We start from the raw sequence: 16,873 nt of genomic DNA, 5'->3' as shown, positions 1-16,873 counted from the left end.
CAAGTTAGCTCTCATCTTAGTAGCCAAAACGGGACATATCTTGTTGGATGCAACTTAAAGACCAAGACCCTTGCTCAACTAAGGTTCTGGAATCTTCAATACCAACGTGCGGGACATCTAGTTGTTCTTGCTTTCCCTGATCCCATAGCTTCGATTCAATCTTCCTCACATGCTATTGCTTCAGATGATCATTCATAGTGTATGATTGTACCAGCTTATATAATGCTTAGAAAATATTTGCTTCACTTTAAATTTTTCATCAACGTTTTGTTCTGAGTAATCGATTAATATTTGCTTTCATTTATTTTTTATATTTATTGAAGACCACCTTGTTTATTACTGTCTTTACAAAGTTTCTGTTGTAGGGCATTCATACTAGTTAGTATAGCTAATACAAGGTATAAATATAACTTGTGCAACTTCTCATTAAGAGTTAAATTAGACTAGTTGCCTGTTCAAGTCTTCAAGATACATTTTTGTTGTTGATTTTATTGTTTGGGTCTTATCATTAATTGAGCGGTTGTAATAGAGGTTGGGAAGCAATATTTTTCTTGTTTTTTTAACAAAGTAAATTACAAGAAAGCATCAGTAACATCATTAAGAACTTCCTAATACCAAACTCTTATCTCTTTGAGCCAATTTATGTGCAACTCAATTGCCCTTTCTGCCTATAAAACATTACAAAAATGTAGCGCTACATTGGACATTCACATAAATGTCTAATTTATCAAAATAATTGGGTACTAAAATTTATCTACCTACTCAATTCCTAGATTTAATATATATATATATATATATATATATATATATATATATATATATATATATATATATATATATATATATATATATATATATATATATATATATATATATATATATATAAGTTACAACAGACAATTATGGTACACCACTCAAGAAAGTGAAGGACCAACCTTCTTCACTTAACTCAATAAAAATCTTCATAAGCTTACAAATCTCACAAAAGCTCAGTTTCTTCCTGGTCCCCTTCAACATCATCAACCTCATTGTCTTCATCTTCCTCGGGTGCATCCGGATCAACTCCCTACGATATTATGGGATCACCATGTTAAATTTTAGTTAATCTACCAACAAGATTGAGAAAATGATGAAGCATGGAAAACTCCAAAACAAATTAAATGATTGGCAAACCTTCATCAACTTCTCCAAACGGTCCAACCCTTTTTTTGCGGCTTCACTTTGGGAGTTTATTCTGATATTTGTAATGAGTTAAATTAAGAACCATATAAGTCACTAACTAAGTGTCAAAGAATAAATGATTTCACAATACCATTTGTACGTTCAGAATACAAAGAATTAAAAAAAGTTGGCTAACATTTGTACCTCAAAGCAGCTTGATAATGAGACAGTGCCTCTTGCAACATGTTTGTGGCAGCAAATACTTGTGCAAGTTTCACATGGAGAGAGTCATCCGCCCAATCTTTAAGGTACCGTTCAAGAAGAGACACAGCCTCACCATTTCGGCCCTCAACGACATGAAGTTCAGCGAGTGCTAACGCAGCCCCAAGATAACCAGGTTCCAATCTTAGAGCAGACTCATAAAACTTTTTTGCCTAGAAAGTATAGCAATGCAAAAGTCAAAGCACAACAAAACAGGATATAGACATTTGGTGTAGCCATTAATTTCCTCAAAAGCACTTATGTAGCCTACTTAGCCTTGATATGATTTACAGTGAAATCAGTAGAAACTGTAACTGTGTTTATGTGAATAAAACAAAGTGAAAAGTAAACATTAAATGTTAGCTTCATCTTAATAACTAGTAACCAAAGAGAAACAAAAAAGCTAGGTTAAAGGAACTCTAAAGACTAAGGCATCAGGTCAATTTATTAATTACAACAAGCCAAAAATGTTATATTCAAAGATGAATCCTGAGACCCTTTTGTACACACAAAAAAAAAAAAAAAAAATATAGTTTAATAGAGGGGAATAACAAAACTCCATAATCAAATTATCAACAGCATTTCAAGGATAGAGGAATGAATATGGAAGGTAGTTAATAATATTAATATGGAAGTTTGGCTATGGATAGAGAAATAAAATATGTATGTTTGAGAAAGATTTAATTGCATATGGAAAGCAGAAGGAACATTAATAATACTTCCTCCGTTTTTTTAATATTGCAACACTTGACTGTTAAGGAAATTTCACAAATATTGCACCACATTCATTTAAGGAATCACACTGCAAATACCTGATATATCCTAAAGTTTGAACACTAGACTTTCTGGTTCATGTGTACGATGCATGGGCAATTATGTACTTCTACCTTTCTCTCTCATCCTTTGTTCCACTACCAAAACATTTGTGTCCATCCCTTATGGTGCAATAATAAAAGAACGAAGGAAGTAAAGTAAATAATAATCCATTTCCGGAAGTATAGCAATTTAAAAAAAGTGGTCATTTATAGGAAGTGTTGCAATTACAGAAAAGGAGAGAGTATTTATATCCTAATACGAAAGAAATAATTGCAGTTAAATGGGATCATGTTTGATTCAACTAAATGTTTACTTTATTGTAATCTAATTTTTATATTTTTTCACCAAAACGCCAAAGATATTAGTAGTTTAAATTGTGCATTGCCAAGCATAAAACTCTTAGTCGAAAAAGAATATATGAGAGCAAATTCGCATAATGATCAAAGTCAAAATCAATAGAAGAAACAATAATCACACCTTCTCCCTCCCACTAGAACTTTTAGCGTGCACATCTCCAACTAATTTCAAGGCTTTTGCAGATTGAGGCATTGTCTTCATTGCCTCTCTTGCTATATACAAAGCCTCTTTAACCTTAGATATTGCCAAATAAGAATGCACCAACCCTAAAAAAAAATCATTAATTAGTTACGAATAATCAGAAGACATTGTAACCACTCAAAATGTGTCATCCAAATTTAAGACTTCAGTAACAGCTTTTGGATTTTTATTTTTTGTTTGTTTGTTATATTATTTTTTTGATATGTAAATAAACCTTGATATGACCGCAAATCAGGATTTAGCTCCTGCGCATTTCTGAATGCAACAGCTGCTGCATCAGGTCGATTCAATGACAAAAGCAAGTTTCCCTGCATTAATACTTAGCCAAATATTACCAGCCAATACAATAGTAAAAAGGTAGTGTATAGATGCATTATGGGTGAGATGTTCAGACAAACCAGAATCCAATCATAATTTTTAAAGTATGTGATTTTGGGGCATACCTTCATGATATAGCCTGATACATGCCTTTCATCAATTTGAATACTCTGGTTGCCAAAACGAGGTACATAGTTAGAGAATGCATAAAATAACTCTAGTAGGTTCCATAAACCAGGAAAAAGGAAGAGCGACAACAATTATAAACCAGGAAATCAGATTAACCTTCTCTGCATAAGACAGTGCTCCCCTCTCATCTTTTCTTTCCCAGAACACTGACAAAGCAACAAACACTTCTGGCTTGGTAGCATCAATGTTCAACAAGTCATGCACTAACTTGTTTAGTTTTGGATATTCAGACTTCTTCTTAAGAAGCATTGCATACTCATCCATGTAAGTAACTACATAGGGATCCAGAGAACGAGCCTGTCATGATCATCAGAATATCAAAATGTGGATAAGATTATTTGTAACTTCACATCCATTACAGGTCTGCAACCACCTTTTCAAAATTCATTATGGCTTCGTCATTCTTCCCAACTATGGCTTCAACCTTCACCCAGAGTTTAAAAAAAAATGTAAGTTAGATGCTGATACCAAGGCTACAATGGCAACTTTTAGTTGTCAATCAAACTCAATTAAGATAGACTCAAAAAACTTGTTCTTTTTTTTTTTTTTTTTTTTTTTTTTTTTTTTTTTTTTTTTTTTTTTTTTTTATTATTATTTATTTTGAGGTGAGAGAGGGATGTTGATATATGTCAATTGAACCAACATTGCAAATGGTATCATCAAATATTTATCATTAGCTAGATTTGTGAGGACAAATTTGTGCCACATGGTCAAATGCTTCTCACCCAAGGAAACAAAGGTTTTATTTTAGCATCTTCATTGATTTGCCCTCATAAAGGTAAAATTAAACAATCAGTAGATGAAATTCAAATAAAATGCTCCCAACCATCAACCCTTCCCCCTCTCTCTCTCAAAAAAAAAAAAAAAGAAAAAAAAAACCATCATACAAGAACCTTGACAATTGACTCAGGCACTGCATCATAGGTAAGTCAGCAAACCTACTGTGTCATCATATTATTATGTGCATTAAGTCATAGGCTCATAGCATAAGGTACAATTTGATAGCATGAAAATCAATTAACTGATATTAAAACAAGGAAAAAAAAAAAAAAAAAAACCAGCCTCAGCATTGTGAGCACAGATAAGGGTACAGGTATGAGCAATACATCAGCAAAAGTCTTAAAATGTTAAAATATATAACTTGACGAAACAAAATTACACGAGATGCTATCAGGCAAAAAGTGTCAAAAGGTGTTACCTTACAAAAAAAATCTTAATCTAAATTCTCACATGTGCTATTCACTTTCTCCTCTCCATTTTACTTGCAACACTAGTAGTTTCATGCTTGTCAATGCACAATTTAAACATTAATATCTTTTGTTGCATTTTGGTAAAAAAATGTAAAATTAGATTTTATAAAGGTACAAAATTAGACATATCCAACAAGATCCCATGCCTTTTTTTTTTCTACTGTGTAAATTACAATATTAAAAAAAAAAAAAAAGGAGAGAATGTGAAAATTGCCAAAATCCTAATGTTGCAACTAAAATGGAGTAGTGGAAGTACATTACAAAGTTATGCACAAACATTTGAAGTGAAATTGTTTCAAGTTCTTGTTAAAATTATGTTATTCTTTTAGCATATACTTCCCTCATTCTTTTTTAGTTGATACATTTATTTTATCACATTTACCAACACACATATTGAATGATTAATATCACTAGCTATAGATAATTAAAAGTTACAAAAGTTGATTTTATATTTGACAAAATACAATGACACGATTCTAACAAGATCTCACATGATTGTTTTATGATAACTATACGTCACAAAAGCTAGTCAAATTGGACTTTGTGATTAGTGTCAAAAGTAAAAATGTATCAACTAAAAAAAAATAAAAAATAAAAAAACAGAGAAAGTATTTGTTTTCTTTCCCTCATTTTGATTCCCTTTCTATTACTTTTCTACATATATAGGCATCAAAATATTTAGTGATAGGACGAAAATTGAACTGTGGGGTAAGAATTTCATTCCCATGTCCAAGTGTCAGGTATTCGAGAAGGGTGTCTTATATAAAATGAAGAGTTGGAGTAACATAGGTTTTAGGGATTCAAGAAGTGGATTAAAATGAAACCTAGCATATTACATTCCGTACTCTCCCTTATATTAATAAAAGCTGGGGTAGGGTTGTAGGGGTTAAACATATTGTTCAAAATGCAGCAAAAAAATGTATTAATCACATCAAATAACACAACCATGAATTTACTATAAGGGAACAAAAGAAGACTCACACAAGTATGATATCTACACAAATGTCGTGAAGAGGGAAAAGAAAGCAGATGACTGTAATTGCACATTAAGGATGCAATTACAGGTATTGTACGTAATAAATAGGAATCATAATACAAATCAAGTTTGGTTCATTTGTTAATGAGCCGTGCTTGAACTAATATCATTAATTCAAATATTAAAATTAATTAACTCAAACTCCATGGTATCTGGCATTTAGCTTAAGTAAAAAAGAAAAACATATTTTTTTCTGATATAGATTCTTTAATTCAAAGAGAAAAAACTTTCACCACAAGTATTTATCAATTTATCTAATAATAAAAATACTCGTGTAAAATCTTTTGCTAGCTTTACCTTGATGTGTAGTTTCAATATATGAACTTTTTGTAATTTTTTTTAAATCACAAATTATAAGATACTTGGGTTCAAATGTGTGCTATGAAAACTGCTGAAGACTCAGCAAAACAGAGGTAGTACTTCACAAAGATGCATTGTTTTTTTAGCATTAATTACCCATAAGGTCACAACAAATAATATTATGAAGGGGAAAAACAATTCTAGTTTTTATTTAATTATATATTTGGAACAAGGTTCTTCAAGCTAATCAGAATCAGTCTGAATCGAACTCAAATTATTTTTCCCAAGCCAAGCTACAACATAATTCTTAAATTCGAAGAGAAATATGTAATCAAAACAATGTAGCCACAGCAAGAGATTGACATAAACTAAAATGTTAATTAATTAATGACCAGAATATGGTAGCTTTACCAACCTTTGCAACTTCAAGTAGTATATGCACATTATTTTGGAATCGTTGCAGAATATCTGAAAATATTTCCAAGCCACCTGCAGATCAACAAAGACTTTAAAACTAACTACAAAAACAAAAACTAAAAAAAGAGAGAGTGGGGAAGGGGAGGGTTTAAAAGGATAGGAACCACAACAAAATTCGGTGGAAGCAAGATCCAACAAACAAACTTTCAATTGCTTATTCCGGACTGTCTCATCAAGTGCTTTAAGGATAACAATAATTATTCTCATCATATTAATTCAAACACAATCTTCTGTAAGAATGCCTTTTGAATGCTACGATACTCAGTTGTGCAAGTCAGACACGAGTATTACTTTTGCCCTAAAACGAAGTATTTGACTGGTTATTTTGTAAAAATATCCTTCATCAAATATCTAAGTGTCCAAACCATATCAACTGTCAAAGATTTGTGAAATGAAGAGTCCTAGTAACATAGCTGCCCCTTAAAATAATGTGCATCTTAATTGTTTTTATAGTTTTTTTTATAAAGAGACGACAGTTGAAAACAGGTTTCAAACTAACAATATAAAGTAGGTTGGAATTAGGAAAATATGAAACAGATAGTGATGTACTCCATCCTACAAAATTAAAAAATTCATTATTGAACTCCTAATTATATTTATACTGTTATCCCACCTTATTAAAAAAAACTTACTTTGTGTCACTTATTTATTGTACTTATTACTTATAATTGAAATTGTACTTATAATTCAAATAAATAGCGCAATTTGGATAAATGATAACTTTTAAAAGACATCTAATAATAATTGTAAGCACGAAAAAAAGTTAAAGTAGGCATCATTTGTGGAATAGAAGAAAGAGTTTAATGTCAATCCTAAGAATCATACCTTTATAATCATTTGAAGCAATGCAACACTGGGCCTCAACATAACGCTGCTTAAAGTTGACAAATAAGGAGTTAAGATTTTAGATAAATTGAAGGAATCAATATGTAATGTAACTAGCTACATTGACATTACTAACACATAAAGTGACAATATTTACTTGCTCCCAAAAAATATAAAATAAAGTTACATTAAGTCATCATTACTAACAATTAGACATCAAGTTGTTGTTTTTTACCTATGCAGTCAACTGAAGTCTTAAAGATCATGGCAAATTGCCTCAATGCAGTATATTTAATTACTTGTTAGGTATTTCTACATCAAAAACTACAAATTGGAACAAAATGTCATACTAAAAATAAAGTCGTCGGCCCTCTCTCCACCCCTCCCTCCCTCGCTCTCACCCTCACTCTCTCCCTCCCCCTCCATCCACCCCCCCCCCCCTCTTCTCTCTCTCTCTCTCTCTCTCTCTCTCTCTCTCTCTCTCTCTCTCTCTCTCTCTCATACACACACACACATATACTCTTTATATCGCAACAGTTACATATACTCTTTATAGCCCAACAGCCGCCTTACCAAAGTTTCTAGTATACAAGGGAATGCATGTAAGAATCCTTAATTAATTAACCAAGCACAAGTTCTGCTTTCGTCAAATGCGGTTGTAAAGGATAAATTCATTAAGTTATCCTAATCTCAACATTGGTTATGTCTCATCATCAGTGGCATCATCTTCCATCTTCAACTGCTAAGCAGGCATGGAGAAGATACCTTTAGTTTAGGAAGAATATCATATATTGTTTTATAAAATTTTGACTGATTGTTGAAGCAAGGCTGAACATAACAAGGGTGGGAGAAACTATTCTAATATTGTCTTCCAATCAAAACAAACAATTCTTGAAAATGAGTGAGGCGCTAGAATTGGATTCATGAGCACCACTTGACACAAGATACAAGCTAGCACGTGACAACCAGCACCACATTCAAGTCAACACAAGATGTGCAAACAATAAATAGGTTCTCAAGCATAGGAACATCCATTTTGAAAAAGTCTACTTAGTACAGCAAAACATTTGTTTTAGTCCAAGGTTTCATGTCCTTTTGTCGTGACACAATTCCCTGTGTATAAGACCCCTTTACATCTATAGATATCACTCCATAAATACCCAACAAATCTCTCAATTTTTTTCAGCGATTTTCATAGACAATGCTAAAATAAAAAATAATTCCATATATATGTCAGTTTTAAAACTATTTCCCGTGATACCGTACACATATGCATAGTGAAGGTTTATGGCTATAAACCGCTAATAACAATAGCGGATTTTTAAAAAGAACCGCTAATGTCATTAGCGGTTCTTTTATTAAAACCGCTAAAGTTATAAGCGGTTTATACTTAAAATACTCACTGACTTATTGGGCAATTTAAAAATATTAAGTCTTCATCTTCCTCCAAAGCAAAAGAAAAAAAAAGGCACAACACCACTCCATTGCATTTCTTCAGTGATAAAATTACAACTCCATACACCAAAGCTACCCACAACTCCGACTTGCCGCCGGAACCACCTACCACTTGTTATTGCCTCCGTCGCCGTCGACCGAACCTCTATGTGCGGGAACTCAATTCACCCCTCTTTCTCCTGATTTAAAGGTTAGCCCTAATTTTGATTTATTTATTTTTACAAAAGTTTCGAGTATACAATTCTAATTATTTACTTATTCTATTAAGTCCTAATCAAAATTTGATCAAAAGTAGTTGCAAACTTGCAATTTCTAATTCATAACCCTTAATTAATTCCGTAATTCATAAAAACCCCAAATTGATAGTTATAGATATTCTAATTTGTTACATGCAATGTTTCGTGTTGGCTACGTTATCGGATTATCACATTATATATATATATATATATATATATATATATATTTTCTTTGTAAATTATATAATTGTTTTGCTAATAGAATTTATCTAGAATGGTATTATATCTATTTGATTGCAAGATCATTGTTAGATGGAAACCTATGAAATCATACTGTATGCTATTAAATGGGTAGCTTGTAAGGCTTTTTTTTTTTTTTTGTTTTAAACAAATGGGAAATTTGATATCACTAGAGCTAGTATGTATTCCTCTGTTAGGAGTGGATTTTTGGATTGTCTCTATAGGTGTGAATTTTTGGATTGTCTCCATACCATTGAATTACCAATCCATACCATTGGAAATTTGATTTCAGTGCTTTAATATATAGTCTACTATGATCACGATCAATGCACTTAGTTTGTAGATATAAAATAGTTTTATACTTTTTACTAATGCACTAAAGTTTATACTAATAGGTAGTGTTTTGGCAATTTTTATTGTATCATGTTCAATGCATTTTATATGTCATATATTAACTAATCTATTATTTATATGACTTACTTACTACCTACTCATTGAAGTTGGTTTTTTAGTTTATGGAGTTCTCAAATTTCCCTCTTCTATGTTATAAGGGTGGGGACCTTGTTGAAAAAGGAGGTGATATTTCATACATAGGCGAAGAGACTAAGTTTGCATTTATAAGTTCTACTATGAAATTTGTGGATGTTTTAGATAAAATATATGAAGTTGTGGGTTGTAATCCAGAGCATATGGAGTTGAAAATTAGAATGAGGTATTCGATTCACGGTTCGCATGTAGCTATTCCGTTGAACGATGACAATTCATTAGTAGCTATGTGGGATACTGTGAGACAGAATACAATGTCAAATATGCAGTTGTATACCAAGTGTGGTGACTAACTTGGGTTCTTTTCCTATCACAGATTCATGGTCAAATATGAAAATGACCATGAATTTGACAAATTCAAGTGCAGTAATAGGATCGTTCACAAGAATGCTCATAGATGGTCAATACATTAGTGAGCACTTGTCAGATTTTGGATCACAACATCCCTCACAACACATTGAAACTACCTTTTTAGGTGATTATGACTCAAACTCAACCCGAGATTAATGTGCAAGGCATTGATGATGTTGGGGTAGATACTAATGATGGTGAAGATGACGATGTAAGAGTGGCTAACGAAGTTGTTATCAAAGTAAGTGCACCTTTACATGAATTCAACAATTTTCCTGAGTTTGACTAAAAGTTAATTGATGCTTAGAGAACATGGTTATGCTGGTAATGGTGAGTTTGTTGTTGGCCAAAAATTTGATTCTTTACAGCAATTGAAAGATCCATTGAAATTGTACTCCGCAACAAGAAATCAAACATATAAAATGAAGGAGGTGGAGTCGGACAAATATGTTGTTTAGTGCAAAAGAAAGAAGGAATGCAATTGTCCTTGGAGGCTACGTGCGATAAAAAAACTAGCCTTTCCTACCGTTACAGTTGTCAAATATGGGGGACATCAACAAAGTTGACCACCCTCTTATCACTTCTGATTTTATTTGTAGTATCATATTAGATCTCATACGAGCCGATCCTTCTTTCAAAGTACATGCTATAGTACAAGTCATCAAGGACCGCTTTCACTATTCCATAACATTTAAGAAGGCTTGGTTAGGGAAGCAAAAGGAAATTGCAAGCATTTTTGGCGATTGGGAGCAATCATATGAAGAGTTGCCAAAGTATATGCAAGCACTTCAAGAGGCAAACATTTTGGTGCACGATACAAACATTAGATCCTTCTGTTCACGTGTTTAAGAGAGTACTTTGGCGCATAAGCCATCCATTGATGACCTCTTGTCACCATTGATGGCACTCATCTTTATGGAAAGTACAAAGGAACACTTCTCATTGCTATGGCTACGGATGCAAATTTTCAATTGCTTCCTCTTGCCTTTGCTGTTGAAGGAGAGACTGATGAGGCTAGGGAGTGGTTTATGGCATGCATAAGACAATTTGTTACACAGAGACAAGGTATTTGTGTAAAATCTGATAGGCATAAGTCAATTTTGAAAACAATGACTGAGGTAGGCAGTGGATGGGAGGAGCCTCATGCTCATCATAGGTTTTGCATCCCCCATCTTGCTTCCAATTTCAATTCTGAATTCAAAAATGCTCACTTGAAGAAATTGTTCGGTCGTGCAGCTGATGCACACCAACAAAATAAGTTCAACTATTACTTTAATAGGATTGGTGAGATAAAGTTGGAAGCTCGTGAATGGTTAGCATATAAACCATTACATCAACGGTCACTTCTACATGATGAGGGCTTCGGATATGGCATAAAAACCACAAATATGTCTGAGGCTTTTAACGGCGTGATGAAAGGAGCTCGGTGTTTACGATTATAGCTGAATTTCAGCACATCATAAAAATAAAAGAAACGTGGATTATAGCTGAATTTAAGATTATTTTGTATGTGTAAATATTTATCATTTTGACTAATTAACATTTTTATATGTACTTAGGCTTTTTTACTATATGTAATGCAAATGGTGGTTTGGTATTGATTTTGATGAATTTTATTTACATTATAAATGTATTTGTTGAATTATGAAGTAAAATTTAAAACTGCACCAGGTGCAGGGGTGTAGGTTACATAAAAAGCTTTATGTTTAGGTTCCATCTAGAACCTCTAACGTTTTTCAAATAGAACCCGCTAATACCATTAGAGGTTTTATTTAAAGAACCTTTAACCATTACAGGTTCTATAATGGTATTAGAGGTTTTTCAAATAGAACCGCTAATACCATTAGAGGTTCTATTTTAAAGAACCAATAACCATTACAGGTTCTTCAAATAGAACCCCGCTTATGGTATTAGAGGTTCTTTAAAAGAACCTCTAATACCATTAGCGATTCTAATTTGTGTATAACCGCAATCTTAAGTAGCGGTTTAGTACTAGCAAAAAACGAACCAAAAACTCAAGCCTACGTGGACGGTATGGTAAGAAATATTTTTTACAGCAACGTATACACGGAATTATTTTTTATTTTAGCATTATCTACGGAAATCGCTCAATTTTTTTTTCAGTTTTTTTCATACCTAATGCTACATAAATATACAAAATCAAGCTCTGTTTAAATTATTGTATATGTAATGTTGAATTCCCTTTTCATTTTTTCTTCCCTTTACTTAGTTCTATAAAACAATTTAATTACTTCATCTGGTTTTTTTTAGTTGCATCACTTTTCTAAAAAGGAAATTTTAAATTAGTTGCATCACTTTTTTTTTAACTAATAAATTATCTCTATCCCTCTCCTACCACATGGGCCCTATTTTTTTCTCTACCACTCTCTACTCCAAAAATTGCCTAGAAGTCCGTGAAAACATAAGTGATACAAATAAAAGAACGGAGGAAGTATAAAGAATTAAAAGGTTATAAAACTACGGTCAAACTGAACATAAATCATTCTATCAATATTTTAAAAGGTACGGCCTACTTAATACTTCCTCCATTCCTCTAATATTTGCAATGAACCCACATGTCGTTGCAATTTTGCAACATGGGGAGGGTACATAGATTTTAAAAAGAGGAGAGAGATAGAGAGGAATAATAATAGGGACTCGTGTGATGAAGAGAGAGAACGAGAGAAAACATATGTAAATAGTGAAATGTTGCAACATTTGTAAAATTTCCTAGAATAGTAGTTGTTGCAATATTTGTGGAACGGAGGAAGTAACAAATATGATCATTAAAATATGACCCTTACTAAAAAAAATTTAAGGGTTTAACAAGATTATTTTATGGTTTAAATTATACTATATAATTAAGTAGAACAAGGGTTGTATTTCAACAATTTGGACAATGGTGCATAACAATGCTCCTTATCATGGTTTATGTGATTATCTAAAACTCATTGATGACTCCTAGAATTGACCCTTTCAAGTCAATTCTCACCTTAATAATTATTTCCACCTCTAATCCTAATAAGTTGGTGGGGATAAAAACAAGAGGAGATATTGCCCTTAAAATAAAAAGAAGTCTTTATCTTTCAACTAAAAGAAGCTAGCACATATACACATGAACCACAGAGACATCATCGACCAAAACTCAAAACATGCTTATAGGATGTAAGTTTTCCCTCATATCATTACCCAATCACATGTAGAATACTCAAATTAGCAAGTCCATAATAAATTTTTTAAAAATATATATATGTAAATTAAATTACAAAGACAATGTCTAATTTGATGATCAATTTTTGGCATTAGTGTTGAAGATTTCACCCTCTCTATTAATTACTTTACTTTTTAAGACATTTTATTCATAAGACAATGAATTGGCAAGAGCTGAATGTTCATTAAAATAGCATGCAACCAAAAAATCTCTTGGACATTAAGACAGAATATAGCATCATAGGGACCAGAAACTCATGATCTAATTTTACAGGACACAGCCTATCCTATCCAGAAAAATTAGGCAGCCTTAAACCATGCAGCAGTTTTTCTCCATCTAGTGCTTAGAATCTACATTGTTGACATGTAAAGCACTTACTAGGGCAATCTAGGATTGCTCAAAAGATAAATTTGAGACACTTCTATACAACAAAAAAGAGAGAAAAGTAACATAGGTTTGTTGCATACCTGCAGCCAGCGTCCAGATTCAAGATGATCAGAGAGAGCCCTCCCACTTCTACTTGGGGACTAAAATGATACCAATAGTAATGTAAGTAAAAAAAAAAAAAAAATTGGGGACCACCTTTTAGATCAATCTAGGACATCAGTCAAAGATATAACACATGTACCTAGGTCATTCTACACATACAAGTCCATTGTGAAGCAAATGTTTTAAAATTTATAAACAAACTAGAACAAAAAAAATTGTGAGTTGTGACTATCAATACATATACAGGAAAGTCATATCACGTAAATTCTCATGTTGAGGTTACAAGCAGTCAAGCACAACATTTGGCAAGATAAAAAGAATGATTGATATAAAAAGAAAAAGCGAAAGAGAGACTAGACATCAGGAATGGTCAGTCCATAAGACATGACATGAAATAAAAGTACCAGGGTAAACAAATTTAGGGCAAATAAGCTTCATGTACAACAACCACTATGAGAACTGCAATTAATAAGTTCTTAAATAGTTTAAGCATACACATAGCAGCAAAATAAACAGTGAATTCATAATGATTTCACCACAACTTGTTACCAACAATAACATGCACCATTCTTTGTCCAAAAACAGATTTTACAATTAATAAATATGCTTGAAGTAATAACCTGAGGAAGCAAAGAAATAATCTCTTTAGCAGAAGATCCAAGCTCAGCCATAGCTGTTATGGCTTCAAGGGCATAAGGACAATGTCTGCAGATTAAAAATATAAAAAATAAAAAATAAAAAAATTACCACATAATACACTAAGAGTCAAACCAGTCAATAAAAAAGGGATCAAAATGAAGAACATATAAAAATCTGTTAATTTTGAAAAGTCTGTCTGCAGGTTGTGGAACTCCTTTTATGAATGTTAAATAGTATAATTATGGAACTCCTTTTAGATGTTTGTAGTATATATGCTCTGAACAATCTTCGAGTTATTCGGTTTCTATTATACACTATTACCCTGTATAAGTCTAGGCACAAAACTCAGATTTGGGTGTCATGTTTGACATGGTGTCGGATCCTACAACACCCCAGATTTTTTAAAATTTCATAGAAGTATCAGAGGATTCGACACCAGACACTCGATGTACAACTAGATGTCAGATTAACATAGTCCCCTGATGTTTGCACCAGCAAGTTGCTGTTCCCAGCTCATGTAAGGGTTAATTTAGGCCATTGATATAAAATACTTCATTATGTGTTAGAAAAAAAATTAAAATAAAAAAATTGTCTGCAGGTCACAGTAGATGATAAATTTGACATGAAATACTTTCATTTTGAATAATACCACACCAAATCTCAAACAACAATGCCAGCTCAAAGATTATCTTACAAGTAAAAACTCTTTTGGTTTCTTACAGCCTTACAGGACCAGATTTTACTCTCCCAATCCCAACAAGTTGCCGCTGTTGCCGGTGAGCGTGTCATGACCTTTATTATTGGTATAATCCTAATACTGTACAACAGCTGATCAAATTAAATCTGTCTCTCATATTGACAAATTGCCTTCTCTTTTAAAGTTGGAAATTTAAAACCTTGAATTCCCCCTTGTGTTATTTTGTTAATATTTCTATTGTTTTTTGGTAGATTTGGTTAAGGGCTTATATTCCATATGCTCTTAAGATTCAAGTTTGGTTAACAGTTTAAATTGTACAGCGATTTTGAGGTTGATATCTTAACCTAAAATGAGGTGTTTAGGTCTGGATTTATTAAGGTGTGGTCTGATTTGGTCTGAATATTCTGGTCTAGTCAAGTCTGATTTCATGTAACTAAATTTTGACCGGATTTTTACCCTAATATATTTAAATTAAAAATTATAAAAAAATTATTTTAAAAAAAAAACGTAATCAAGTAGGATGTTTATGTACTCGGGTTGCACACGACACTAATATGAATAATTTCCACTAATTTAATAAGGAAAGCTTGATGATTGATTACTAATTAATTGGAATTACAAACTAATGGGGAATAATTATAGCTTTAGGCTATAAATCTCTCAAGTAGCTTGAGGCTACAAATCTCTCAATGAGTTCACTCAAATTTCTGGATGATTCTCCCTTCTTGCTACTACTACTTAATTATACTAAGAGCTTACTAATGGTTAATGATAACCTTAAGACCAATACATGTGATACTTGGCTTAAATGGCAAAATCAAACATAAACATCAAAGAGACTTGGTTGCTTGCTTTGCTTCTCTTCCTTTTAATTAATTTTGTCATGATGCAAAGTAATGCTTCCCAAGGCTGCTGGTTGTTCCCCTTTCTTGCGCCTTGTGTAGACCTTCATGGGCTGATTTGGGTCATTGACCCGATCCATGACATCAATCCCCCCTTTGAGTTTCACTTTGTCCTCAAGGTGGAAGGAGGGAAATAGTAAATTAACCGCCTCAAAGTCCTCCCACGTGGCTTCAAAAGCCTACAATCCTTTCCACGTAAGAAGCACTTCCAATATGAAAATAAAGCCTTTCTTTCTCCGACGCACATCCAGCAAGTCCTCTGGTTCTACCACCAATTCTAAGTCTGAAGATAGTTGTTGCGGAATGGTGGGATTGCTTGGAATGTCTCCAAGCGCCTTCTTCAATTGGGAGATATGGAATACCGGGTGCAATTTGCAATCGAATGGCAATCGCAGCTTATAGGCTACCCTTCCAATTTTTTCGACCACCTCGAAAGGGCCATAGAACCTCGTTGCTAGCTTTTCAAAGAGCCTCCGGGCTAGAGACTTTTGGCGATAAGGTTGCAGCTTTAATAATACCTTATCCCCAATGCAAAAACTTTCTTCTCGCCTTTGTTTATCCGCGTTAGTCTTCATAATTTGCTGAGCGCGATTCAAATTTACTCTTAATTCTTCCAGGATGCAGTCCCTCTCCTTCAATCCTTCTTCCAATGATCGTACCATCGTTTGGCCTTCCCCTAATCGCCACAATTTTGGGGGATCTCTCCCATACACAACCTTGAATGGAGTCAACTTGGTCGAAGTATGAGAAGTGTTGTAGGAATACTCTGCCCAAGGAAGCCATCGTGCCCACTGTGTCGGTTGATCAGCGATGAAGCAACGGAGATACGTCTCAAGACTCTTGTTTCAGTTTGTGGGTAGTGCGTCGTGCTCTGTTTGAGGTTCGTCCCTTGCAATCAAAAAAGCTCTCTCCGAAA

At 33.2% G+C, this 16,873-nt stretch overlaps 1 protein-coding gene across 3 annotated transcripts in view; it reads right to left on the bottom strand.

Moving 5' to 3' along the window:
• Positions 1–878: 878 nt before the first annotated feature.
• The window catches only part of LOC145632051 (anaphase-promoting complex subunit 7-like), a 28,386-nt gene continuing 12,391 nt past the window's right edge, over positions 879–16,873 (bottom strand). Inside the window, exons 7-18 of one of the 3 annotated variants that reach the window (XM_081684319.1) lie at positions 14,340–14,424; positions 13,698–13,757; positions 7,192–7,240; positions 6,305–6,378; positions 3,677–3,727; positions 3,400–3,600; positions 3,240–3,284; positions 3,011–3,104; positions 2,716–2,861; positions 1,366–1,595; positions 1,174–1,234; positions 879–1,066 (exon numbers count right to left, since the gene is read on the bottom strand). In XM_081684319.1, the coding sequence (XP_081540445.1) occupies positions 980–1,066; positions 1,174–1,234; positions 1,366–1,595; positions 2,716–2,861; positions 3,011–3,104; positions 3,240–3,284; positions 3,400–3,600; positions 3,677–3,727; positions 6,305–6,378; positions 7,192–7,240; positions 13,698–13,757; positions 14,340–14,424 (1,183 nt within the window). In that variant the 3' untranslated portion in view covers positions 879–979. The remainder of the gene's footprint in view (positions 1,067–1,173; positions 1,235–1,365; positions 1,596–2,715; positions 2,862–3,010; positions 3,105–3,239; positions 3,285–3,399; positions 3,601–3,676; positions 3,728–6,304; positions 6,379–7,191; positions 7,241–13,697; positions 13,758–14,339; positions 14,425–16,873) is intronic. The other 2 variants (XM_081684320.1, XM_081684321.1) reach the window with 2 other exon arrangements.

This window comes from Chenopodium album, chromosome 5 (assembly GCF_948465745.1).
Source record: "Chenopodium album chromosome 5, dcCheAlbu1.1, whole genome shotgun sequence".
NCBI classification, from domain to species: domain Eukaryota; kingdom Viridiplantae; phylum Streptophyta; class Magnoliopsida; order Caryophyllales; family Amaranthaceae; genus Chenopodium; species Chenopodium album.
The sequence above is the reverse complement of the archived record's forward strand: the minus strand, read 5'-3'. Positions and strand labels throughout refer to the sequence as shown.